The sequence below is a fragment of the Musa acuminata genome, chromosome BXJ1-3 (assembly GCF_036884655.1).
Source record: "Musa acuminata AAA Group cultivar baxijiao chromosome BXJ1-3, Cavendish_Baxijiao_AAA, whole genome shotgun sequence".
Taxonomy (NCBI): domain Eukaryota; kingdom Viridiplantae; phylum Streptophyta; class Magnoliopsida; order Zingiberales; family Musaceae; genus Musa; species Musa acuminata.
In genome coordinates, this window is record NC_088329.1 from 40,777,061 (window position 1) to 40,804,736 (window position 27,676).

At 36.4% G+C, this 27,676-nt stretch overlaps 2 protein-coding genes across 3 annotated transcripts; one reads left to right on the plus strand and one right to left on the minus strand.

The window, feature by feature from the left end:
- Positions 1-409: 409 nt before the first annotated feature.
- Positions 410-11,684, minus strand: LOC135630828 (probable chromatin-remodeling complex ATPase chain). Its single transcript, XM_065138059.1, has 25 exons — positions 11,303-11,684; positions 10,620-10,751; positions 10,245-10,351; positions 7,987-8,099; positions 6,633-6,730; positions 6,362-6,541; positions 6,057-6,278; positions 5,490-5,624; positions 5,117-5,399; positions 4,965-5,038; positions 4,608-4,828; positions 4,437-4,524; positions 4,256-4,349; positions 3,975-4,163; positions 3,865-3,896; positions 3,650-3,726; positions 3,481-3,570; positions 3,270-3,339; positions 2,897-2,954; positions 2,765-2,823; positions 2,526-2,691; positions 2,231-2,409; positions 1,944-2,159; positions 1,524-1,628; positions 410-809 (listed from the first exon to the last, which is right to left on the minus strand). Exons 1-25 carry the CDS (start codon positions 11,525-11,527, stop codon positions 792-794), a joined length of 3,231 nt encoding a protein of 1,076 aa, XP_064994131.1. The 5' UTR covers positions 11,528-11,684; the 3' UTR covers positions 410-791.
- Positions 11,685-15,126: 3,442 nt separating this feature from the next.
- LOC103978973 (acyl-CoA-binding domain-containing protein 4) lies at positions 15,127-27,350 on the plus strand. 2 transcript variants are annotated; one of them, XM_018823540.2, is made up of 17 exons: positions 15,127-15,284; positions 15,375-15,509; positions 16,191-16,269; positions 16,343-16,501; positions 16,605-16,682; positions 16,879-16,983; positions 20,711-20,777; positions 20,885-20,946; positions 21,306-21,445; positions 21,742-21,868; positions 21,977-22,091; positions 22,595-22,683; positions 24,356-24,439; positions 24,537-24,893; positions 26,212-26,679; positions 26,767-26,826; positions 26,909-27,350. In XM_018823540.2, exons 2-17 carry the CDS (start codon positions 15,463-15,465, stop codon positions 26,987-26,989), a joined length of 2,118 nt encoding a protein of 705 aa, XP_018679085.2. In that variant the 5' UTR covers positions 15,127-15,284; positions 15,375-15,462; the 3' UTR covers positions 26,990-27,350. The 2 variants fall into 2 exon arrangements, with proteins under 2 accessions (XP_018679085.2, XP_064994144.1); XM_065138072.1 differs by lacking the exons at positions 15,127-15,284; positions 15,375-15,509; positions 16,191-16,269 and having other exon boundaries at positions 16,374-16,508.
- The last annotated feature ends 326 nt before the right edge of the window (positions 27,351-27,676 follow it).

Below are 27,676 nucleotides of genomic sequence, written 5' to 3' on the forward strand. Positions count from 1 at the left end.
AATTACAAATGATTATAAAAATCAAGCTTCTTATACACTTTCAGTTCAGGCATGCTTTAAAAAGCCATGAAATCCATCAAGATTAAAACATACACATATAGATCATATAGATGCGAGGGAGATTTGGAACACTCAGGAAATCAGCAGAACTAAATTATATTACTCAACTATGATTCAGTTATCATGTAACTCTGTAATCATATATGAATTGCATTTTTATGAAATCAAAATCCTCAGTGAGAACATATTTCCATATCCTAGTAGTGTATCCCGTGGCTATGAAACAGAAGAATTATCTTTCCCACTAAAACATATTATATTAGTCAGGTTGTTCACCAGTTTTTGATATGTGATGTGCATATTTTCAAGCAACACATATTTATCCACATCACAAGTAGAGAATCTGAGGTTGATCTGTTAAAAGAATCTCAGGATCATAGATTCGTTTTTTAATTGAACATTGTTAACAAGTAAAGAATGAGTTGACCATCTCATGGAAGCGTGGCCGGCCTGGAGCGCCATTTACACGCTTACTAATAATGTTCATGGAGTACACACAATGTAACAAGACCGTACAAACTCTTAAAGCCCATCAGTTATGTCTTACATTGTTCTACTAAAGGAAGCAACAAAGAGGCGTCCAAGGAACACCATGACCACTGTGTCCCGTGTACTACTAGCACACCACAAGTCCACAGCTACAAGTTTGGAGGGGCTTCTGCTTGTAATCAGAAAACTTAAAAAGTTTGAAGCACCTCCTCCAGCCGATCAACAAAACCTCCCTCTGGCGTTCATCTCCTCCGCCTCCCCTGATCCAAGTCAATGGGAGAAAAAACAGCATATAGCATTAGGTGCAGTTCACCAACTTCATAGACTTATTTTGTATATGATCACCAATTAGTTTCATGTCGAAACAAAAACTAATATAAATATAAAGTTGGACTGGGAAGAAAATTTGACAAGATGACTCTTAAAAAGTAAAACAATCATGGCCATTGTGGACAATATATTGTCCTCGTCAAACTGACTCCTCTCATGTCAGTGTGCAAATTTCTCTGTTTGGTTTTGGTTTTGGCACCTCCCCATTCTTCCCACAAGATACATTGAAAGTTACAAACAATTACCAATAATCTGCAACCATACGTTCATAATTTAAGATGGTTATGCAATTTACACTGGACTGGTTATCGAAGGTTATATATTTGGTGGGGAGAACTGTGGTTTCGAGAGAGGTCAAGTTGATAGATAACAGAAATTCACTTGGGCTAAACAGGCCAGTTCAGTTGAAGACCAAGATGAAGAATGTGGAGGTTTGGCAATAACATATAAGCCACAAATAGGCTGACATATGGAAATTTTATCAAAATTTTGACGGATAAGGCATGGGGGAATAGCAATATTAAGGCATTAAAACAGAGTTTAATCTGGTTAGATTTGAACATATGCAGCATGCTAAGTGTGCTCTAGTTCTTTTAGTTTCACATGGCCATCACAACTCAAAATTGAAGTAGATGCAAACTTACTGAACCAATATAGTCATCTGACTGCCTCCGCCTCTTGAACGAACTTAGTGCAGGAGTCTCAAGGGCTGGAGCCTTTGTCATGGACCGCTTGGATGGTGTCAGATTCTACAAGACAGACAGACGAAAGTAAAGGTCATGCAAGTAGAAAATCATTATGCAATACAATGTATTGTTAATTATGCAATAAAAATTTAAAATATGCAAAATTCAACAAAAGAATAATAACAAGCAAAGCTTTTAAAAGTCTCCTAATGAATAAGATTGACCGCAATGGATCAAATGAGGCAGCATGTACAGAAAAAAAAAAAAATGTATTTCCCAGTAGGATGACACTCATTTTCGCAACAAATTAGGTCTTACATTAATAATCTTATAATTTCAATGGTAAACTAACAAATGGCATAAACAAGTAAACTAGACCTTGGTGAGCTTTTTATCTTTCCGAGATTGTCTTTCCCGCTCATCATATTCTTGATTCTCCTTCTCCACTAGACGGATCAGTGTATCACATCGTCGAGCCAACTCTTGAGTTGTTCGGGATTTCACAAACCAGTCAAAGCGAAACAAAGGTGATGTGCGGAAAGCTGCTTTTAGATCATCCCAATTTCCATAGCCAAGCTTGTGGATCATGCATAACTGGAAAGGACAGTCAATAAAATACAAAAATGGAAAAGCAAATTAGATTCAAGATTGAAAATATTACTCACCATAAAACGGTCACATTCTTCATTATATAGCTTTCCCTTATTCTGGCCATACTGAATTTTCAATTCTAACCATGGGTTCTTGTAGCGATCCAACTTTTTACCAATAGCTTTCATTATCTCATCCCTCCGGGAGATTCTTCCCTCTCCTCTTTCAATGTTCTTCATTATTCGATCATAATCTAAAGGCAGAGAATATTCGATGACAAATGCATATATTAAAGATATTGATCTGAAAAAGATAAGAGCTGTGTTCACAGACTGCACATAGCACATCAGGATTGATTAATTTTTGTACCATTCAATTCTTTGTATCTTGCTTTAAAGACTTTGGCATATCTTCCAACTTCCTCTTCGGTTTTGCCTTCCATTTCCGAAGCTATACTTTTTATATCATTCCGTCCATACTTCTCACAAGCCCTAATGAACGTATTGAAGTCTTTCCGTGTCCATGTGGAGAAACCCTGAGGTTATAAACGCTAAAATCAAAATACAAACAAGATTAAACCTATCTTATTCACCTAATGACAGTCTTACCTCTTCCAGCAACTGCTCCTTTTCTTCCTGCTCCTCAGCAGTCAATGGATCTCCCAAGTCTAAGTAACAAATTATAATTATAATCTTAAAATTAAAAACTTATTACTATAAAAAAATCTTCATAATGAGTACCTTCAGACTCATCCCCATCAGGAATAGTGTCTTTCAATTGATTCTTCTGATGGGTATGCTGGACAAAGATTGAAGAGGCAAGCAGAATCAGTAGCAAAGCAGGTGTAGCCCTTTTACCATGGGGCAGTCACATTTAAGTAGTAGGCTCTCGCTCTTAAAAGCAATAATAATGGGAGAAAGCACACAAGATTGGCACAGGATTTCTCATTACAACAAGAGTAAATAATTACATAATGACAAACTAACTTATGCTAGAAACCCCAAACGTCACTCGAGCAATTGACAAGGACAACAGATCAGATGGATCGCCAGCAGAGAAGTATTGGGAAAAAAAGAGCAGACCAAGCAAAAGAGAACAAATAAGATAACTCACCATAAGATAGCGAACTTCCTTTTCATATAACTCACTGAGCCTTTGGGTGTTAAAAAACTGGAAATCATGTCTACAAAATATAAGATCAATTATCAACAAGTTAGGCATTTATTTTTCTCTCTTACAAACAACATAAATTCATTAAAAAAAATACAAGTACGAAATATGCTAAAAATAAATTTCCATACTCGGAAAATAAAATAAAACTTACAACTGGGGCATACGAGGAATTCGTGGTTCCTTAGATTTTGCAGCACCACCTTGACGAAGAGCTTGCTTGAAGTAATCAGACTCCGAGTAGCTAAATTGCCATGTGCAGAGTCATTATGCTAAAAATAATAATAACGAGAAGTGAAATTATAGCCATGAGTCAGTCTTACTTGCGCTTTCGTTCCCTTTTAGGTGGCTCTATCCAATTCTCAGTGACAAGTTTCTTAAGATCAAGTTCTTTATCATCCTTCAGTTCAAGCAAAAACAACAAATAAAAATGTCCATACAGTAAATTACCATTTGGACTATATATATTACATCCACAAAACTTCAATTAGCAGCTGCAAAGCCATTTGCACAAGTAGAAATTGAAGAGAAATTATACCTTCTCATCATCAAAGTCATACAACTCCGCATCTGGAAAAAACATTCAGAACATACTTAGTCCTCAAGCAACAAGAATAACCAATAGAAAATCAAAACCATGAAACGTACTGTCATCCATTTTAAACTTGATTGCATCTTCTGTAAATTTCTTCATTTTGGCATTAAGCTCTGCTGTTGCCTTTTCACCCTTCGCTATGATGTCGTAAATATCCTCATCTGTTATTGTGCTATTATTGGAATTGAATACCCTTTCCGCACCAAAACGTACCATTTGTAACAACTCATCTTTATTAACAGCTGCATGGAAAGTGAGCTCACATATTCATTTGTTTGCTCAACGCAAACCATACGATCAGTGGAAAGCAGAAAATCTTTGCAAAAAAACATACTTTTCTGCTCAGCCAATCTCCCTTGTTGAATAACTAAAGCATCCAGGGCAAGTTTCTTATATGCCCTTTCAATCACTTTTTCCTCGATAGTGTACTGCATTAACGGATCACTAAAAAGTGTTCATAAATATCCAGAAAATTATATTACAAAATTTAAATGATATTTAGGCCTCAAGCTAACCTCAGTGCAAAATCGGAAGACTTGAACTTCTTTCTTTTGTCCAATCCTATGTGCACGATCTTGTGCTTGAAGATCAACTTGTGGATTCCTGAAAGCAAAAATGAAGAGATAATGCCACAAACTCAAGGCACCAGTTTAAACAGAGATGGGTTGTCTAAATAAAAAGATTACCAATCACTGTCATAAAGAATGACTACATCTGCAGTGGCAAGATTAATCCCGAGGCCACCTGCTCTGGTTGAAAGCAAGAAAATGAATTTTTCACTTTCTGGTTGATTAAAGGCTTCAATAGAAGCATCACGATCTTCTCCACCAGTATTCCCATCAATTCGACAATATTGATAACCACGAAACATTAAATAATCTTCCAAAATGTCCAGGAGTCTAGTCATCTGATCCAACAGCAAATATAGCAATCAAATTAGTTGGCAAATAAGGAAATATTTAACTCATACTCTCATGTTAGCATCTTAGAAATCATAAACATTTGCAGACGCCGACAATAACAGATCATGGAGGAACATGGACCTGTGAAAAGATTAGAACTCTGGAGCCACGTTCCTTGAGCTTGGGGAGCAATTTATCCAGAAGAACCATTTTTCCTGGACATAAACTACCATATTCTTCAGTATACAAAGAAAACAATCATTGCAGGGAAGAACTCACAATGTCTAATTTACCTGCACTTGTTATTAAATGCTCCCCAGTGGTATACGGTGGGCCAGGTTCTGCACCTTGGAACAAGTATGGATGGTTACAACATTTCCGAAGCTGCATAGCAATATTCAAGAGCCGCTTGCGTTCACCACCAGCATTAATGACCTCCAAATCTTTTTGAAGCAGAGCACGATAATAATGCTTCTGCAACTGGGACATTCCTACTTTGAGTATAATTTCCTTTTTGGGAGGCAAGCCCTTTTCAACATCAGATTTAAGCCTCCGAAGGAGAAAGGGACGAAGAACCTTAAGATACACATGACATGATTTTGTATATGAGACCTTGTTAAGAGTAATGCATGGAATTCACAAAGAATAAAGAAATTTCAGCGTTACCTTATGAAGCTGCTGAATCACTTCCTGTTGATCATTTTCTCCAGATATCTGGAACCACTTATCGAAAGTTTCAGCAGAGCTAAATATCTCAGGGAGTAAAAAGTTGAGAAGAGACCAAAGCTCATGAAGGTTGTTCTGCAAAGTAGATGTATAAGCAAAGTAGCAAACCATTCCATGAACAGGAATCTTTAGAAAGTAAAAGTTTGTATCTATGATATATCAAAGAAATTTCTTGTTTGACCAATTTCTTATCTGACTATTGGATGTGCAAAGTACGCCAAAAAAATGAATTGGACAGAAACACTTCAAATCAACTGGCTTTATATAGTTCACTTACACAATATATTGCAAACAATTATACCAAAAGTAGTTAACTCTTGCTGCTAAAAGTAATGTTTCTTGTAAAAAAGATGAACCCAATGCACAAGACTCCAGACAGGTCTAAGAAGGATGAAAGTCTGCAGCCTTACCTCTATAAAATAAAGAGATGTTTTACAAGCGAGAAAAGTAATTTGCTTAATGAATCAGACCATACAGTTTCAACTGCAAAAGATTATAGAAACCTACCTGAAGAGGTGTGCCAGTGATAAGAAGACGATAGTTAGTATGATAGAGCCTCATTGTTTTAGAAAGAAGAGAGTTCTCATTTTTAATCCGATGTGCCTCATCAATGATAACATAGCGCCAGCTAAAACGCCTAAGTGCAGTTTTTTCTTTGATCGCCATCTCAAAACTAGTAACACACACATCAAACTTGCCAGCCACCAACAAATTTTCCCTTATATGGTTCTGCAAAATAAGTATAAAGTTTACATGCTCTATAAGCAATAGATGAAATTTAACCAGATTGTGAAAATAATTAAGTTTCCAACCCTCTCTTCTGGATTTCCAAGAAATTTAACAGCTCGTAAAACAGGACAGAAACGGCGAATCTCCCTCATCCAGTTGCCAAGAGTAGATTTTGGAGCTACCACCATATGGGGCCCTGTAATTCCTCTATACTCATGCAAATAGCCAAGTAATGAGATGGTTTGCAATGTTTTTCCAAGACCCTAGAGACAAAATTATTGTTAGCAATACAAGTAAAAGCAAATTCAGTTTAAGTAAAAGCATAAAAAAGAAACTATTAAATGCTTCCATTACCATCTCATCAGCAAGTATCCCATTGATGCCATTCTCATACAACCGTATCATCCAGTTCAGTCCTGCTAGCTGATAGTCTCTCATCTTACCCTGTATACCTGCCAAAAGAGCAGAAAGTTCACAAATAAGAAGATTCTGTACAGATACTTGAAATTAATGAGTCTCCAAAACTAAAGAAGCTGACTCTTGTCTTTCAACTTCCAAAAAGATCCTCTGTAAATTCTCCTCTCGTTTTTTTTTACATGAGATTCAGGATCATCTTTATCCATCAACTTTGTAGAAACACCAACAATAACCATTACCAACAACATAAAAAGATATACCAAATGCTATCCAATTTCAAAGTACTAGAACCAAAATCAAATTTGGGTTTTGAGATCACCATTGTTTTTCAGGGTCCACTGCTTATTCATTATTTCAAAAGCAAAACAAACGGATGGTTTGCTTAAAATGAAGCAAGTTCTACGTCCAAAAGTTTTTCAAATATTATGCTTAAACTCTCTTTGTATTGTCCAACTAAAACTAAAAGTATTATTTTGTCTAAGAGAAATCAGGTCAACACTTGCATACGCCAAACAGAACTTGGTTAAATGGAGTACAGGTTCTTCTTGGACTAAACTTTCAAAGAAGGTTCTGCTGATCACCAATAAACAAGTTATTCCAATGTTTCATAACGTTTTGCAACAATCCGTATGTAACACAATAATATCACGAGTTGAATCTAACCATATTTGGATATCTTCACTGTTAGTCAGCAAGCAAATAGAGAGAGAGGGGAAAAACCGATTCTCAACATAACATGCTTACATTTGATGAGCAAAATTCTTCATATAAGATGTTGGTGGACTAGGAGACTTATTAAATTCATTCTCTCTTTCAACTTCTTTGGTTTGTGTAAAGAAAAACTAGCATAAGTACAGGTATCTGTAAATAATTTGATCAAATCGAATCAGGTTCACGTACAAGAGTTGAGTAGATTATATAATTTACCTAAGTTGTGCAAGATCCAAGTATCACATACCAGCATGTCATTTTGAAGCACATTCCAGCAACATAGACAGAAATGGTAGAAGGTGTAAAAATGACAGTGGAAGATGCAAGGACTAAAAGAAGTATGCAAGTGCAACTGGAACAGTTAGGTGAATTAAAGACCCTAATTCTGGTAAAAGATGTCAGCACAATAATCAGGCATAATCCATATGGTTTTGGATAAATATGAAGTCAGAGGCATCATTGTTGAAGCATCGTAACTTAATAGCTTATTTAGTTTATTACCGTTAAATCATGAGTCAAGAGAATTACAAATGCATGGAGAAAATAAAGAACAATTGAAGCATAGTTAACAGAAAGCTACATGATGGCTGTGACACTAAGCGTGTTCCTCCAGCACCCGCCAAAGCATCTTCTTCCTCCTTGAGGTATTCTTCATCTTCTTCTTCCTCCGTGATTTTTGATGCATGACGTCCCCTGCGATGGTTGTGATCATTTATCTTCAGAAAATTGGAAATTGACACAAATAAACAAGAAAAAGAAAGAAGAAATTTTTAGCACAAAAACGAATGTCAAATGAGGAGGTACAGAACTAAGACAACACCAAGGACATTATAAACAATTAAATACTTCAGCAGTTGTCTACATTAAGTAATTATTGCTTGTTGACCAAAACAGAAAAACCAAAAATATTATAAACAATTAAATACTTCGGCAGTTGTCTACATTAAGTAATTATTGCTTGTTGACCAAAACAGAAAAACCAAAAATATTCAAGGAACTAGGTGACAATTAAATTAAAAAAATATCTTCCTAAAGCTAGATATTCATATTGCCCCCAATACAGAAAGTATGAAATCAAAGTAGCATGTTCGTTTTCAATAAAACCATCTACCACCTGAAGAAATGGCCTCAAAGGATTCAAAGATGTAAATAAGCTAACATATGATACTGAAATGAGATTATTTCCTTGTTCTGCACCTCAGCAATTTATAGCAGTTTTTCATTAAATGCAATTGCTGCATTCATCAGTGACAAGATATCATATAGAGTTCTCAAAATTCCTCAGTAAAAATACAACACAGCTAACCTTGAGCAACATATTCCAAAAGTGTTGGAAAAATATGAGAGTAAGGAAAAAAACATTAATTGCTTAGTGGTTTAGCATGTGAAGCAAGGACCAAATGATATGTACCATGAAATTCAATTTGCACAAAAGGAAGAGGAAAGAGGTGAAGCACTAAGAGATCCTGTTCAACTCATGTTCAGCAAGCAACACTGAGGATATTGCGTTGATGATAAAACCCTACTTTTACCAGAAAACTAAAAGAATGAACAAAGTCAATTCCAATAGAAGTATTATTCCGCTGCCCCCCCTCTCTTCCCCTTCAGTTAAGCATGTGAGATTATGCAAAAGGAATATTCAATTCATTGGTATTCCAGGATAAAGTTCAGAGAATTATAAAAAGCAAAGAAAAAATAACTTTCAGATTTGAAATTTCTTGATCATCTATTCTCTATCTCACTGATCAAGCATACTAGAAGAGGGAAAATTCTGTATTAGGTGCCTAGGTTGAAGTTATCCATTGCCTATTATAAAGAGAGTGACTGATTAAATAAAGGCTAAATGAAAAAAAGAAGCTCGCAAATTGCCTATATTATCACATCAGATAAAAAAATAAAGGCAAATAGAAAGAGTATTCATTCGGAGTCAAAGTCATGTAGTTAATTATTTTTTAATAATCATGGTCCATCGTGACCAAACTTGTGACCATTCCGACATAATCTTTGTCCTCTTCAAGAGCATCTAAAGCAAGAGATACCTTTCTATAGAGTTTTTATTCAGCTAATTCATTCATTGCAAGCCTTGACAGAACGTAGGAGTTTTGGAATATGCCATTGATATCACTAGATTAAATCATACTTCAAACAAAAAAATGAGTTATTGTTGTCAATAATAAGGAATGTTTTTAAGTCCTACCTTTGGGCAGAATAAAAAAGATTGTTATGATTGGTCATTCATAGTGACTCATTAACTTTGTGACCATATTTATCCAACATAAATCCCCTCAAAGTAATACTTTTGACAGCAAGGAAATTGAAAAGGTTATGGATGTTAGAATACATCAAGCCTTATGAACAACGACCACTAGGAGAACTAGATGTGCAACCCTTTACCACAACAGAGGACCACCATACAGGTAAAGCCCGAAAAGCTAATATCATTTAGGTATTGTAGCCAATCAGTTTATGTTCTGTTATTCACAAGACCAAATGTGATTATCTAACTAGACCAAAAAGTTGGTTAACCATATAAATCAGCCCACAGAGGTATCTTAAGATGAATAGTAAGCATTATTCTAAATCACTAATGGATGACTGAAATTGATTATACAAACATTCTGGTACAATCAAGTGCATCATGAATAAGAATATGCAATGTAAATTTCATTAAGATCTAAATGCTGGCAGTAAATGTGTTGACCAAATGATCAAGCCTCACTGAAACATATGATGAAAGTAAAATCTAAAATTAATCATGTCACCATCAAGAATAACTGACATTGACATTCCTGTTCATAGAATGACCATGACATGTTAAGTAAATGAGTATGGTGTAACCTTCCCCGTGGCTTATTATCTGATTCGGATTGGCTTCCTTTTGCAAAATGAGCAAATATTTCTGTCTGCTGAAGCAGATATTTTAAGCGGTCTTTCCCCTTATTGTTCTGCAAAAACATCAAAAGACTAAGAACAAAACATCTAAATGGTGTTAAAAGAAGAAAAGGCAGCGAGAACCAGACACATTCCAGGTACTCACATGCCAAAAGACTGCTGCTATGGATATTAAGTGAAACACTGAAACAGATTCACATGAAAATACAACCATAATGCATTTAAAATATAAAGCACAATCACATACAGAGATGAAATATCATGTATCAAGCATAAACAATTTGAATTCCTACAATAAGTGAGTCCACAATATTCACAAACCATGTCAGCGTCGACAGCAGCATTCTGTGCATCCAATATTTCTTGGATCTTTTGTTTCTTCATTCTCTGAAGTTCTCTGAGCCTGGCTTTTTCACGCACCCCAACTTCTGCATTTGCAGATGCTTCCAAGGCCTGCAAAATATATCAAATGACTCAAATGCTTTCTCATTCATTAGTTATACATAAAGACCATCCCGAACAGCCCGTTTATACTCAACTCGGGAAGGGGATGGGAAAAGAGGAACCACAAAGCAAAGGTCCAACTAGTTCCCATGTCATACAAAATGCTTGCAATCGAGCACCTTAAATTCTCGTGAAACTTGGGTCAGAACAACACTAGGAAAACGAATTTTAGAATGTCAAAGGTATATACAATAAATGACGACTATCATCTAATGAATTCTTGCATCAACTAGCAAAATCTATATAAACCCTAACTCTTCATATATCAATTTTGCTCATCAATCCCATTCTCAACTCCAGTTCAAACTAATTATTACCATACAAAAATAAATCTACGAACAGACGTATAACAGGAAAAATCAGAAGAAAGTGTAAAAGAAACCTGTAAAACTACATGAATCAACATGAAGACTATCAACCAATTGAGCAACCTCAAACCCTAAAACCCCCCACAGACCCCCCAAAGTCAGAAATATGCACGAATCGCTCCAAAATTTTACCTCATCCCCGACGGCTTCATCGTCCTCCGTGGCCTGATCGTCGTCCTCCCTGGCCTCGTCATCGTCTGAGCTCCCAGTCCTTGCGACCGCCTCCAGCTCCTCCTGGTCCTCCTCCTCCACCTCTTGGTCGCCCTCCGCTCCGCTCCCCGGCCCCTCGTCGGAGGAGATCGAGCCGCTGCTGGTGCCCTCGTCGGAGAACTCCTCGTACTTCGGGGGCTTCGCCATGGCGGATCCGCAACGAGGGTTTCTTTCCCCCCCAGGAGGGGAAGAAGGAGGAAGACGTAAAGAAGACGAGAGACTTGGAGACGGTGGAGAGATCCCGTGAGATCGAACGAACCAAGTTGGGGCTTCTCTCTTCGCAAACTACGACGAAGAAGGGAGTCTTGTGTAAGAGCGAAAGGTCGTATGTACGTATATATCATTTCCCATATCCGATTCACTTGTAGCGCGTTAGTGTTACAAACAAAACCATTTTTACTATACTGCGTAAAACCTACTTTCGTACCATCTTTCTGATTGGCCGTTGAAAGATCAGGTATAGAAGATGCTGACGGCTGAAAGGGTATAATCCTCGTAGGTGTTCTGTTATCTGGGAGGACTCAGTTGCCGCCAAAAGGATGACTGGCGGATTTTGAGCTTAAAACAATTCTTTTTTCATACCGCTTGTGCACCTCCCCGCCGGATATACCATGGAAGGCATGGGGCGATTGGCAGGTGGGTGTTGCATGGCCCTTGTCCTTTACCCAATCAATTTCCTGGTAAGAATTATCTGGGTCAAAACGGATATGAGGTCCTATCTGCGGACAGGGGCGGGGAGTCTTTCCCACCTCCGTCTCCGTTTCATCCTCCATCGGACGGCCCAGCCTCATTTCCCATTTAAAGGGAACATGTGCACGAGTTTTCCGTGTGTTTTTATTTATTTTTATTTCTTTTTTTTAAAAAAATATTTTTATCAAAATTAATTTAAAATATTAATTTTAATTGCGATAAATATTTTTTGATACGGAGAAATGCAACAATCATATAAGACATGTTGGATGTTTATATTAATCACATTATATGTTTTTTGTATCATACGCGAATATATCATGCTTTAATCATATTTAAGCTATATTAGGCATCTTAGATTTTTTTTATTATGGAAGGATAAATCACACCTAATAAAAGATAATTTAGGTATTGTTAGAGTGATTGGGCATTTGGATTTTTTTTTTAAATTGGAGGATGCATCATACATAAAAAATGAGGCTTTTAATCATATTTGATGCTTTGAATACTTTTTTATTATGGACTAACATTACATGCAATGAAGACAATCTATATTTGTGCATTGAACACTTTATTATTATTATTATTATTATTATTATTATTATTATTATTATTATTATCATCATTAACACATACATCATATTTGATGCTTTTTATATATCACTTATGTCATATCTCTAAAATAATATTTAAGAGGTATAAAACTATCTTAAATCAAAAAAATTATCATTCATCTATAATCCAAACTCATGATACAAGATATAAAATTTGAGGACACAAAAATATTACATTCTCATTCACATCTATAAAATCTATATAATTTTTAATCATTTAGCTCATCACTCCATAACTCCATCAAATATAAGATAAACTGAAAAATAATTAAAAATCACTTATAAACCCACAAGAGTAATAATTACTATCATCATAAAATTGATCATTTACCATTAGTTCATATTAATATAAAACTTCATCCTTAACATTTTAAAATTAGGTTTTATGGGACACTTTAGACTGCATCTAACTTAGGTGCCAGACTATATTTTTATCATAGTTTAATAAATTTTTGTGCTATGTATTCCCACAATCCGTGTTAATACTTCCATAGATATAATAGTATAAGTATGATTTCATACTAAAATGGAGAATATGTGGTCGTTATAGAAACTATTATCTTGTGGAGGGGATATGTACTTTTAAAATTTCATATTTAATTTTTTTTTTTGATGATCTCATTTTTGACAATATAATATGATCAATCTTATTCATTAACAAACATGATATAATTAATATGACCTAATATTTTTAAAATATTATTATATTTGAAAGAGAGAAAAAACATGTTTATCGAGAAAAAAATCATCTCGATGATAAAAAAAATATATTTATATCTCATATCTCTTTTTATTGACATTGTATTCCTACAAAATCTCTCCTATATTTAAGTGTATTTTGGTTTGTTAATTGCAGACAGAAAAATGCCCATTACCAATGTCAAAACTTAAGCTTAGTTCAATGGGTTCATAATGAAGGCAAACACTAATATTACATGTCTAATATGTGATTGGTCGAAAATAATATCTGTATTAATCTAAACATAAGAATTCAGATAACTAACCTAAGAAAAATATAAATATTGAGATTACTGACTACGAAGAATGTGCGAGGTAATACATATAATACGAACATAATTAAATTGACATCAGTCTTCATTTCGAATATGTAAAAATAATAGCATGATATACTACGAATATTAAACATTTGTGACCCTACATGACCTTGCTCAATCACAAAATGATTCAGTGGTCCAAGGTGGTGATATCAGAGTGCAGTGGGTGGTGTGATTTAGGAGGACAGTAGAAAAGCAGAGTTTACAGTGGCTCATGATTTTGATAAGGGCAGTCACAGCTGCATCCTTTTCAGATGCAGGTTTCTGCAGCCATAAAGTTCTGTCATGAGTCAGTAAGCAGACACCTCCTTTTTATGCTTTGTCTTTTTTCTGAAAAGACTTCATTAATTTGATCAAAATATGAATGCATAATCCAATGACTAAATTTTATTTTATATTATATTATATATATATATATATATATATATATATGTGTGTGTGAAATTTTAGAAAGAGTAATATTACGACTCGAGTCTGATGGACTAACTGGCCTATCAACTTTGTTTGGTCTAAACCACTAATCAAAATATTTAAGCTGAAGTTGATAGTAGTACATTCAATTCTGTCCACTTTCGATATGGGATTAATCAGGTGTCTTACAAGTAATATATTATATATTTATATATGTTGCAAAGCGTTGTCTTCAGGATTACTGCGTCTTACCTGCACACAAAGCCAAGACCTTAGGATAGTGTCACGTCAGAATCCAGGGTGAGGGACCTGAGATCCCATTGGGGCCATCTCCATCGTCTATTGTCCGACGGATGGTCCTTCGCCATGGTCCTCGGTACTCTGTTTCCACCTCCGTCCCACGCCGAGGCCTCTTTTTTATGTCCTCTCTCTGCTCAGTTCACTGTATCTGCAGATGCACACCAGAGAGAGAGAGAGAGAGAGGGGGGGCAGGGGACAAGGCGATGTCCTCGCGAGAGCAGCCGCTGCAGAGATTGGCCCGTCAAGCCACGCCCACATAAATGCCGTGTTGGAGGGGATTATTCGCAGCTCGGAGGCGTTTCCCCAATCCGACATTCATGTAAACACTTCAAATAAATACAAAGCACTTAATCGAACGCTTAGTCTTCGACTTCCAGACGTCACGTGCGAAACGCGTGTACATAAAAAGGGCAAAATCGCACTTTAAATATCAAAATCCCGAAACTACTAATTTAAATATTTAAATAACATTAATAGTTTTCGGAAACTTATAAGAATATCATGATTTGTATCTAAATTCGTAGCGCAAGTCGCCGGAACAGAGTCTGTTTCGTGGCTGTCTGATGCGGGTTTGTGAAGCGCTGCCAAAAAGAAAGGGAAAGAAAAGAATTAACAAAAATGGCGTTTCACAATGCCGTTTCTGTTTGGCGTTTCCTGAGTGACCTCAGCAGAGCTTTAGATAGAACCCCGTCCGCTGCTGCTCCTCGCACCGGGGAATCCACAGTAACGGTGATTTCGAATTCCGAAGACAGCAGTCGGCGGAAGAAGAATAAGAGCGTTAACGGAGTTGATTTCTGCGCCACCTACTCCTCTTCTCTCCTAAAGCCCTCGTAGGTCAGTCACTTCCCCTCTTCCGGCCACTCCATTTCTTCTCTCGCTCGCCTCCCCTGGCTTCCGTTCTTCATAACGGTATCATCTTTGCAGGGCTTCTCCGCAGTGGCATTGCCCTTTCCTGAGTCTGCAGGCCCGACGCCTCTCTTAGATTCCTTCGTTTCTGGAACCGGCGCACCCAATGCCAAAAATTTTCGGGTTCTCCCGCCGCCGGACGAAACTAGGGAGGTAATCCTCGACGCATCTCAACATTTCTAGAGCTCGTCGGCTCAAGAACCCTAATTGTGGACCCTCTGATCGGATTAGATGCGTTTTCTAGAAGAACTTTCTTGAAATAATCAAACCAATTTTCCTAATTTGAATCTAGGCGATAGTTTGCGTAGCTTATTAATCTTTTAGAGGATATTTATGTCAATTAGAGTTAAGATGAGGAAGAAAGCGACCTTTATCGTCCGATCGGTTCTCTCTTTTCGCCATCCTCACCTCTCGCCTCTACCTCCTCATCTCTCCACCACCTTTCACTTTCCACCCATCCTCTCCCTCTCGCATATTTTGGCATCTTCTATTCGTCTCTCTTCCGTTGATAATCTCCTCTTCCTTGTTCACTATTGTTCCTAAGGCCATCTTCTCATTGCTACTTATTTTATCATTTTATTAACGTACGTTTTACTTCAGGTCCATTTGGTTCGTCGTTTGAAGTAAATACTTGTAACAACGAGTCGATTTTTGTATGATTGTACTATATAGATGTTGTCCGTATACAATGAAGATTTGTGGGTGGGACCTTGATTCCTTTGGTTGCTTCTTGATGGGAGTTCAAGTTTTAAGTGTTCGGATAGATAAAAATCCAATCCTGATAAATGTTTAACTATTGTGGCGTTGGCAATTTTATGGAGCTTTGTTGTGTAGGTTGAAGGTACATCTCGCTGACCCTGTGCAGGGGACTAGGAGTCCCATCCGACCATCCAAGCGGCACAGCCAGTCCAACGTAAGCCTTTGCTGGTGATCCATCTGGGTTCTAGCTAGAGGTAATTGAAATTGAGATGTTGCATTTTCTGCAGGAAGAGAATGAGGTGCTGCCATCATCAAGTGGTCGTTCTGATGACCATAATTGCCATTGCTCTTCCCGCACATTTGATCTGCATAAGTGCAGTGTGGATAGTTCAGAGAACTGGAAAGTGTTGCCAACCTATGGGAACAAACCCACTCCTCGTTTCCATGTAATTGGTAGTCCAGACTTGCTAACTTATTGTCGATGCATGCTTCACCCTAGGTCATGTTCATAAAGTGGAAAGGAATAATATCTTTTGTTTTGGTGTATAGCATGCAGCTGCAATTGTTGGAAGCAAAATGGTGGTTGTTGGTGGTGACTCCAGCCATGGTGTATTGGATGACACTCTGGTAAATGACTCTAATATGATATTGCAACTTTTGACTCTGCAATATACTGTCTTTCTTGTATTGAACACTTTCATTTAGATCCCAAATGGCTTTCTTATTATATTATGTTTTGTGAGTAAGATGTCTAGTATGAATAACCTAAAAGGGTCACAGAACTTCTACTTTTGTTGATTTAACCATTTTTTTTGTGCTTCAGATACTTAGTTTAGACACACTTACTTGGGCCACTGCCACCTCTAATGTTTACTCATCTCCTGGTGGGGTTTCGTTGAAAATCCCTGCATGCAGAGGTCACGCCCTGGTACAATTTTAGTATTCCAACTTTACAAGCCTTTATATTGCTTTATATTACAACCATTTTTGGTGATGGTTTCTGGTGCTTCTCATAGGACTTCTTATGCATTACAATACGGATTTCATGTGGCAGTGATTTGTATGTAGCAAGTTCGTTTATTAGGTACCTATTATTAAAACAACTTACATTAGGCACTCATATTTTTTTGGATCCTAAATTTGTAGCAAGATTTTTCAATTAGGTTCACTGTCTTTAGTTTTTATTTGTTAGGTCGTGCATTGAATTTAGGATTTGCATTTACATGATATTGCATGTAACCCTGAGTTACCTTGAATTGTGATATATTCTGACCAAGGATGAGTATTAACACATTATTATCATTATGCCATTCGATGGTGCTACTTTTGGAGACAGAAATTGATTTCACCTGCTTATCATGAACCCATTACCAGATGCTACCGATCCAACCCTTTTAGGCCTACGGAGTTCTGCACATTCAAGGAATCAACTAGGATTTGGTTCAACTTTACTGAATCATTTACGCTAGTTTGCGATAATCAACAATTTCACTTGCAAATACTTCTTCACTCTGGCACTACATCTGTTATGCAAATGAACATCAATTTTTGATAAGATTAAGCAGCTGAGTCAAGTTATTCTTTGTCATGTGTGTATGCAGTTTTGCAATCTTTTAGAATTTGGTACACCTATCTCTTTTGTTGTTCTTTTTCATTTCTATATCGTTCATAATGTACCTTCTACAGTTATGTGGCTTTATTGGGTTCTTGACATTGTTACATGATGGAATCAGTGTGCTAACTGACAGAAGATTCTTTTATACTTCTCCGGTGCTTCACATTTCAACTCGTTGCCTTAGTGACTAATAATTTGGTTGCATCTACATCTATACTTAAGGGCATGGTTTCCTATACTTATTTAGTTATTTTGTTATTTGGTTACATCTACATCTATACTTATTTAGTTATTTTGTTGTTCTTACATGTGTTCACTTTGACTATTTACGATTACTACATATAAGCCTTTAAGGGTTAATTGAACATGGGAGGAGGTTTGATTGAGCTAAGAATTTATTCTTAAACTTAGGCTAACTACTGTTTAGTATTCTTGAATCACAGTTATTGTTCGAACAAAGCTTTAAAATAATTCTGAAGCCAAGCTTGTTCATGCTTTAGCATGCCTTATTTGTTACACAAACAAATATGAAATGAGCCAATTTATAGCTGAAAACAAGCTTTTTATTTGTTGCACATCTAATAATCTGTCAGTATAATAACAACTATGATGCTAATCCTGACTCTCAGTTCTTCTCATGGCTTTTACTGGCCTTATTTCTGGCATTTTTACTCCACCTAGTTTCTTGGTATTAAATTTTAGCCTTAGGAACAATAGGTAGTAAGAACTAGGCCCTAGTTTCCTATTTCAGGTGAAGTCTTCTAAGTATCAGCAGATCCCACTCCATAATACCTGATCCGAATTGGGATCAACTAGAATTGATTCAGAACCACGATGATTTCGACAAAACCCAACAAACAGAGTGGGAATATATAAAAGAGAAAAACGAGGGAGGATGGAGAAAGGTCTATCTAACGTGATAATGGATGACTCTGCCAACAGATGTCATGTCAACTATTTTAGCATATGATTGGCCTAGGGATGTAGGAGGTATGGGAGACTGACAATGTTGGAGGAATTTTATCTCTTTAAACATTGTAAGGTTACTTAAATGTCGAGGGCAATTCCCTTAGGAGTTATTGAGACTTGGGTAAGAATTTTCTTGAAGAATCAATTGGCATTATTTATTGTGAATACATGTTCTTTAATTAACTTATAGGCTTATTGACTAGTCAGAGCCAACAAGCACGCTTTAAGTTGTTTAAAATTTGTTTATTCTTTACTTAATTTCACATGCCATTTTATTGATTCTGTATGTTATCCTTTATCTGTATCAAGGTTCAATATACCCATCAATCAGGCTGATGACCAATCAACTCATGGACCAACTCTTTTCAAACGGTCTAGTCTGGTTCATTCTTTTGTTTCTACTTAGGGTTAAACAACATTGTGATTCCATTCTTGCCTCTCTCTCAGTCTCTGTTGTGATGCCTGCCTCCCTCATGCCACTTGCAACCTGCCCACAACCTTTTCCATTTGCTTGCTCGCTGGCAGCTTTTGTTGACTCATCCGCCCTATTCTTTTATTTCATAAGTTAGGAATTTGGTTTGTTTTGGCTTTTATTTTATCTTCTAGTGATTACTTTCATCATTCTTTCATTTTTATTATATATTTACTTATTTCTGGTGGATTCTCCAATCTGGATCATCTGATCCCAATTCTTTTATAAGTAGCTGATCCCAGTCCTTGATGATCTTTCAAGTCTTGATTATCATTGAAAAGGGTGGATGTGAGTGGCTGTCACGAGTGTGATGATGATGCATAAATTGGTAGAGCCCCATAATACCTTCATCCCTGATATAGAAACATGCCAAAGAGAGGGAAGACCTGGGCTCTCTCTTTCATGGAATCATGTCCCTTGTTGATGCTGTCAAACTCTATTATTACCCATTGCATTCCACTTGTCTCAACTGCACCATTATTTCTGCAATCATCACTTTTCAAGTTCTCGTTGTCATCCTCCCTTTTAAAGTTTGTTAACTTCAAGTTGATGAACCCTTTGTCATTGCTGCCATGTCAGGTCACTTGACCCAGACACCCCTCCAGTCGTTGCATGAACCACTTTGTTCTCTTGTACACAGATCAATTGCTCTCCAGCATCCTCACGCATCTCTCTGAGCTACCCTCCATTTATGCACTGACTGCTGTCACCTTTAAGGTTGTTGCTTTCCTTTATGGCAGTTGAATCAACTTGGCCATTAAGTTCACGATGATTGATTTCATATATATATATATGTGTGTGTGTGTGTGTGTGTGTGATTTTTGATTTTGATACGGGACTCAACCGCTCATGATGATTGATTTCATATATATATATATATGTATGTATATGTATATATATATATATATACATATATATACATATACATATATACAAACATATATATATATATATATACATACATACATATATATATATATATATACATACATACATATATATATATATATACATACATACATACATATATATATAGAATGTTATTCCTTATTCTATCCTTTAGCACTACTTTGTGAATAACATAGTATTTCTTTATGTAAAAGGCAAATAACATGACAACAAATACACATTTCTTTATCACCTTCAAAAGATTTTGGTTGGTGATCAAGTATTTGATCTACATAACTTCCTATGTGGGGATTTTCCCCTTATTTATTCTTTAAACACATCAAAACTAGTACATTTTTTTTTAGGTTACAAATTACAAACCTATATAAATGGCATAACAACATCCCTGCTGTTTTTAATTTCTTCCATCCTTTTCCAGACATTCTAAGTTAAACTTAAATTTTATAGTGGCAGATAACTTATCTTTTTGTGTATAATATTACCTGTTGAACTATGTTTTATCGGTTGCATACTTGTGATAGCTAATGATGTTTATCGTTCTGTGAGTAAGTGATCTTTGTGCAAACTATGCTTCCTACTGCTGTAACTGATAATAATAATCCAATCAATGTAATAATTAATATCTTTGTATCAATTATGGAGTAATGCTAATTTTCTTAAGAGGATAAAAAAATCTTTTCGCTCATGTAGGTCTCATGGGGAAAATCTGCTCTCCTTGTTGGGGGGAAAACTGAACCTCCGAGTGACAAGTTGTCAGGTTGTTGTTTCTTTTTATTTTGATTTCTTGATTATAATAACATAATACATTTTTACTGCACCTCAAGGCAAGCAGATAATTAGTATTTTGTATTCAATTTCTTTCAGTGTGGTCTTTCAATGTAGAAACAGAGTGCTGGTCGCACATAGAGGCAAAGGGAAACATTCCGGTAATTTATACATGAACATTTCATCTGATTCAGTTGGATTGCGTTCTCCTTTTAAACTTCATATGATTGCTGTTTTCTTTACTTTTTTAATTCAAGAGCATGCCCTTTATGCCTACAATTACTATCTGCCTCTGTGGAGAAGGATTATCAAATCCTATTATTTAATTATATCATCATATGTCTCTCCACAAGTAAATATTATTTATTCAAACAAAATGTTCAAAATATTCTACTTTCTATCTTGTTCTTTATCTTATCTGGATAGTGGTTCTAGTAGGCAGTCATGGGTAATGCATGAAGCATGATTTTCTGTTGCATGGTGTAAAATTGCATGAATATAACTTCTTGTAGGATTTCAGGTTGCTCGTAGTGGCCATACCGTACTCAGAGCAGGCACTGTCTTAATCCTTTTTGGGGGCGAGGATGTGAAAGGAAGAAAACTAAACGATCTTTTTATGTTTGATTTAAAGTCTTTATCTTGGCTTCCTTTACATTATAAGTAAGTATAATTTCTCTTCATGTTTCTCTTTCCATTTGGAAGGTTCTTGATATAGGATCAAACATGGTTATAAAATAACATGACGTTAAAGTTAGAATTTGATAGGCATCAGCAAGAAATTGGTCCTTGTTTTCTAAGGAGTTTATTTGCTTAAAATTTATGCTACCCCAACTTAAACTCTAGAAAATTATGTTTCTCTTGAAGATTACATAGAATTTGCTGACATGTTTCCCTTTAAGATCACATGGGCTGTGTGCCTGTTGATGCATCTGGGTGCTAACAATACACAGTTGCAGGGGGACAGGACCTTCTGCAAGATCAAATCATGTAGCTGCCCTTCATGAGGATAAGTTGCTCTTTGTATTTGGAGGACAATCAAAGTCTAGGATTCTCAATGATCTCTATTCTCTAGATTTTGAAACAGTATGTCTGGTTTATTTTTAGCCTTGTCAATGCTTATTTGAAAAATTTTCATGTGAATGATAGTAGCTTAGTTGGATATTACCTACCAATGTGCTTTCTACTGGTCAGATGATATGGTCAAGAATAAAGGTCCGTGGTCATCACCCTTCACCTCGAGCAGGTTCTTGTGGTGCTCTATGTGGAACTAAATGGTATATCACAGGGGGTGGAAGCAAGAGAAAAAGTATGCATCTTCTACTGCATAGAGTATGCTCTGGTGGATTCATCATTTAATTGCGGATTGCTGATTGACATACCATATTTATGTTTTTGCTAAGATATAATAGCCACTATAAACAATGTCTATATCTTGCTTGATTGCTAGTTTCTTTCTTTACTTAAGTCAAGACTATCAAGTATAATTTGTCATTCACAGGTTATAATTGTAATCATATTGTTTGTTCTTTTGAGGAAGTATTATTGCAAAATTTAATATTTGATTGGCTCTACCATTTTATGGCATTATATGCTCCTAGTGATCTCCATGGGTATGCCAAGCAAGAATCGAATTGATTCTCACAGGAGACTCTATCCTTATCAAAATTCTGAATTTTCTTAGTTGAATAGAGAAAGCCTTACAGCCTCTATTGGCATTTGTTCCATTTTTATTTTTTAATGGACCCTTAGAGTCAACAGTTTTTGCTAGATATTTCATCTTCCTTCTAACTTATCAAGTTCTCTTTGCAGGACATGCTGAAACCCTGGTCTTTGATGTTCTAAAATTAGAGTGGTCCGCATCTGTTGTGTCGCCCACTGTTTCTATTACCACCAATAGAGTAAGTTGCATTAGTGTTAATCTCATTGCATTTGCTATGGACATGTGGGGTTGCATGCTGTCATGTTATTTTCACAATTATGAGCTGTATAATAAGTTCTTTGCCATTGGCGGAAGTTAATTACTTGAACCTATTGAACTGATCATATTTCCTGACCCCTTCGAAAATGTACAACTGATGCTACTCAATGACAGTAGTTTTGACATTCAAGTCATTTACAATGAGATCATTTTATACCTGAACATAATGACTTGAAATAGCATTTTTGTTTGTCTAGTCTCAAGAATATCGGGTACCATATTATAAAATGTTGTTTGAGGTAGGTGGAACTTGAATAATTGGTGGGTGATTTTGAGCTTATGTCAAGCAAAATTCTCTGAAGGTGAATCTAACACAATGAGTTTTAATCTGGTTTATTGTGACAGTTTTATTTAAATTGGTTTTCACTGAATATATCACTGGAACTGTAAAGTAATTTATATGTCCTTTCCCATCACCAGGTCAGAATGGACAGTCATACTTGTTATATATTCTAGATGTCACATGAAAGGAGGTGACCAAAGATGCTCAAGATTGTTGACAAGATTGGTCAAGGGTGAAATTAATGCGTTCTTTTGTTGCTATTACAACATGTAAACAAGATAAATCAGATCTGACTATCTAGTGATTAGACTTACGAGTCCACAAGAATTCTTTGTTTGTTATATGACTTGAAGAGGGTCAATGAAGGAGTTGTGGCCTCATCTTATGACATTGATCAAAGAGAGTGCTGTAAGAGAGATCCAAGTAAAAAAATCCACCCTTCCTAGTTTTTTAAAGGAAATGACACATAAAATGAGAACACTAGATTTCCTACCATGGATTCATGAATCCAGTGGTGCCCTCTTCTTTGCCCTCCTGTCTTGTCTTGTTTCTTCTCTTCTTTTCTCTCTGTAACCAACAATTGTCATTGCCGCTGCCTTCCACTTTCTCTTCCTTCCCTCCTCCCTCTTCCATCCCTCTTCTCTCCTTGCATTACTGCCTTCACTTCCCTGATTTTGTTTTAATGGTTACCTTTATATCTAATTTTATTTTCATAATTCTGTAAAGTTAATGTCTTGCTCCTCTCAGGGGAGTGCATAACTTCTTAGGCAATAAGGGACCTGGGTGCCTTATAACACTGGTTGCTTTTGACAACATTACAATTTAGCAAACTTTGTTTAAACCCAGGTGTTCAATTAGGATCTTTGGAAAAAGGAAGTCAGCTAAGTTTTCTTTTTTGGGAGAGTTCTGTTAGTCCTGTCTTGCCTGTGTGGATGAAATGAGCCTGGACCTTGTGTCCACTTTGTCCTTTTGGTTCACAACAGGTGGACTTAATTTAACACCACACAACCTCAGTTTGGCGCCATCAAGCTACTTTACCCAAATTTGTGTTCATCATCTTGGTATGCATGTAGTAAGTATTAAATATCAGATGTTGTGGAGGCACATCCTATGGTTTATCATAAAACCATCAACTGGTTGTGAACATCATTTTCTAAAATAATAGGCACTAGAACTTTTTTGGTTGGCAAATTGCAAAAATGTGTGAGAAGTAGCTAATATTTTCATGAAGTGTTTGCATTTAGCAAAGTTAAATCTGTGATACTTGCCAGTGGTGTAAGAAGAACTTGTGATAACTGTTGCCATGCAGGGCTTTAGCTTGCTTCCCGTTCATCACAAAGACAAATCATTTCTCTTAGCTTTTGGAGGATACAAGAAAGAGTCATCAAATCAGGTTTGAATTAAACAATCATGGTTAATATGTGTGATCTACTCATTTGTGTTCTCTTTTTGTATATTTGTATATATATTTATATCAATCTGGGTTACAGGTTGAAATATTATTCTTGGTTACTAATAAATGCTCAATGAGCTGGCGATCTGCCCCAGAAACAGAATTATTACCATATGAAGAATGTGCTGCGAATATCAGGGAGCTTGGTGCCCACCTAAAGGCAGTTTCTTCCCCAGCTTCTGTCAATCCTGTTGCTAGGCATAGTCTAGCATCTGCACTAGAGCAGCAAATATCTGGTAGAAAATCCATTTCTGATGATCCTTCAGTATCCAATCTTTGCAAGCAATGTCATCAAGATCAAGATTATGGTTTAGCTGCTAAATCCCAAAAACCTCTGGAGGATGAAAAATATGAAACTGATGACCAGTTAGTGCTTCATAATACTTCATCACAGGTGAATACAAAGAACACAAATACATTGTTCTGTGTACACATTAGTTGCATTTTGCCTTTCTCATGATTGCGCTTGAAGGTAACTGTTTTCCCTCTTCTCGTGGGAGAAAAGTGCTTTCCTGTATCATCTAGTATTAACAGAGTCTTCCAGATGAGTCCTAACCAATTTAGCTGGTTATTTTTGGGAAGCACTTCAGGCAACCAATGAGCTGGTCAATCGGCTTCTCCAAAAGTGTTCCCATGTTGGGCTTGTATGTTGATCGTGGAGTTTACCAAAGTGCAACTCTCTAGTAAATCAGCCTTAAATTTTCTCCTAGTGGCCACTGCAGAGTGTTTTAAGGGTTCTCAGTTGGTGAGCTGGTCAATCGGCTTCTCCAAAAGTGTTCCCATGTTGGGCTTGTATGTTGATCGTGGAGTTTACCAAAGTGCAACTCTCTAGTAAATCAGCCTTAAATTTTCTCCTAGTGGCCACTGCAGAGTGTTTTAAGGGTTCTCAGTTGTGTGATATAATAATACTCATGAAGGTAACAAAAATCAGAGTTTGGTTGTGAGATAACTGAAACACAAGTAAATTAGATGGTATATTTGGGATTCAACTCTAAGTCCTTGAACAAGTGCATAAAAAGATCTCTTTCTGCAACTTGAAAGTTAAAACACTACAATAGGCAGAAGTTATTATACAGCTGATTCTCGTTCTCTGGTAGTTATTTGGAGCCTTTATTCCCTTGATTGCAAATGATGCTGTCCGTAGGACTACTTTAAATTTCATTTAGTATGAGTTAGAATCCAAATAAGTAATACTTGAATCTAGCAGATTTTGTTATGCATGTTTGTATTTGTCACACATAAGATTTACATAACTAGTATCATTTGGATGAGTTAAAAATTAGTTACTACTGAAGGTACAATTCGTTTTACTTATGACATTTAATTTAGAAGCAAGAGTAGCTTCGATTCTGAGAAAGCAACAGTATATGATTGCTGCTTAAGAGCTGTTTTTTTACTCATGCAAAGGCCTAAAAACCATTGGAAGTTTATACTAGCCTCTTATAATACAAAGACAATTTTCTGGCTATTTGGATCGCTTGTACAAGTGATATCTTTTTCCTGTATTCCTGATGCTCTTTCTTTTGCAGTGTTTTTGTTTTTTTACATTCAGTATATTGCATCATAAAGCAATATGCTTCTGAACTCTCACTTTGAACATATTTTGAAATTTGCATTTATTTAGTATACTCTCGTTCTCATGAATGAGAATGAGAATCTAATTCTCCTCTTCGATTTGATTTTGGCAAAGCATTTTTTTGTACATTTGGCAGAGGAGCAAAAGGCAAGAAGCTGAAATAAAGATGGACATTGCTGGAATTTTAGCTAGCACAGAAGAAATGCATGCTGAATCAGAAGGTTCAAATGTGGACCGTGTTCTACCTATTGAGACAGATGGAAGATCAGTTTTGACAAATCCTTCCAACATATATCAACTATATGAAACTAAAATAGCAAGCTTGACTAGGAAGAATGTCCTACTCGAAGAACAGTTGAAAGCTGCTTTGACATGCCGAGAGGCTGCTGAGAAGAACTTATCTTCTGCCGTCAAGAGTAAGCAAGAGGTAGAGACAAAACTAGCTGACACTGTCAAGGAAGTTGAGCTGCTGAAGGAGAAGCTGGCTGGTGTAGAGCTAGCTCAAGAAGAGGCTAATAGTCTCTCAAATATTGTCCATTCCCACAACGTGAGGCTTGAGCATGATGTAGCATTTTTAAAAGCGATCCTGGATGACACACAAAAGGCAAGACAAATTTTATTCGTGCAGTTTGTGCCCAATTCTTCATGCCTTAATAGATTATGCTGGACCAAATATCTCTTTTGTCTGCAGGAGCTATACTCAACGCGTGGAGTTTTAGCCGGCGAAAGGGCAAGAGCATTTCAACTTCAGGTAAAACTATGGATTCGATCGGACTTTACTAGTTCGTCATAAACCTCCATGCTGACCCGAATCATTCAACATTATTTTGCAGGTGGAGGTGTTTCATCTCAAGCAAAGATTGCAGTCCTTGGAGAACAGGGCCCCAACACCCAGGAAACCTATCCAAATGTAGGGTATGATGTTCTCAATTGTTTCAGAGTGTGAAATCATTTGTGGTATTTTGGTTAGCCATATATTTTGCAGTTGCAATGATGTTCTCAAGCAAAGAATGCAGTCCTTCGAGAACAGGGCCCCCACGTCCACAGAACCTATCCAAATGTAGGGTATGATGTCGTCGATCGTTTCTGAGTGCAAAATCATTTGTGGTATTTTGGAATTTGGATAGCCATTTATTTTGCAGTTCCTAAGATTATGTTTTTGTATATACAGAGAACTCGTAATAACCCCTTGGGTACACTAAGCTTAATTATGACAGTGCAGTGTAATATCTTGCTGGTTTGACAAACCATTAATCATGTCATTGGGTTATCAAATTTCGAGTTTTTATCAGGTTGGTTGGAATCAGACAAGTCCTGATAGATATTAGATCTATGCCTGAATTTATAGTATCTGTAGGTATCTGTTTGGATATTGGATTCTAAAATTCTAAAAGGTGATTAAAGTTTTATTTTTGAAATATAAAAGTTTGAGCTTGAGAATATAATGGTAGTGTCGTGGGTGACTTAAATTTTGGATGAGTAAGGCTGTGTGTGCATTGGTGCTCCAATGGGTCTGGTGCACTCGGGTTTTTCCTTTTTTAATATCCTTTATTCTAAATATAATGATTCAAAAAGATGGTAGCAAGTTGGATTTATTTTGG

Coding starts and splice junctions, on each gene's coding strand:
- LOC135630828 (XM_065138059.1), bottom strand. CDS start 11,527: ATGGCGAAGCCCCCGAAGTACGAGGAGTTCTCCGACGAGGGCACCAGC. Junction 10,752..11,302: donor ATGAAGCCGTCGGGGATGAG/GTAAAATTTTGG, acceptor TATATTTTGCAG/GCCTTGGAAGCATCTGCAAA. Junction 5,039..5,116: donor GCATTTAATAACAAGTGCAG/GTAAATTAGACA, acceptor GTTTATGTCCAG/GAAAAATGGTTCTTCTGGAT.
- LOC103978973 (XM_018823540.2), top strand. CDS start 15,463: ATGCCAAAAATTTTCGGGTTCTCCCGCCGCCGGACGAAACTAGGGAG. Junction 16,270..16,342: donor AGCGGCACAGCCAGTCCAAC/GTAAGCCTTTGC, acceptor CATTTTCTGCAG/GAAGAGAATGAGGTGCTGCC. Junction 16,683..16,878: donor GTGTATTGGATGACACTCTG/GTAAATGACTCT, acceptor TTTGTGCTTCAG/ATACTTAGTTTAGACACACT.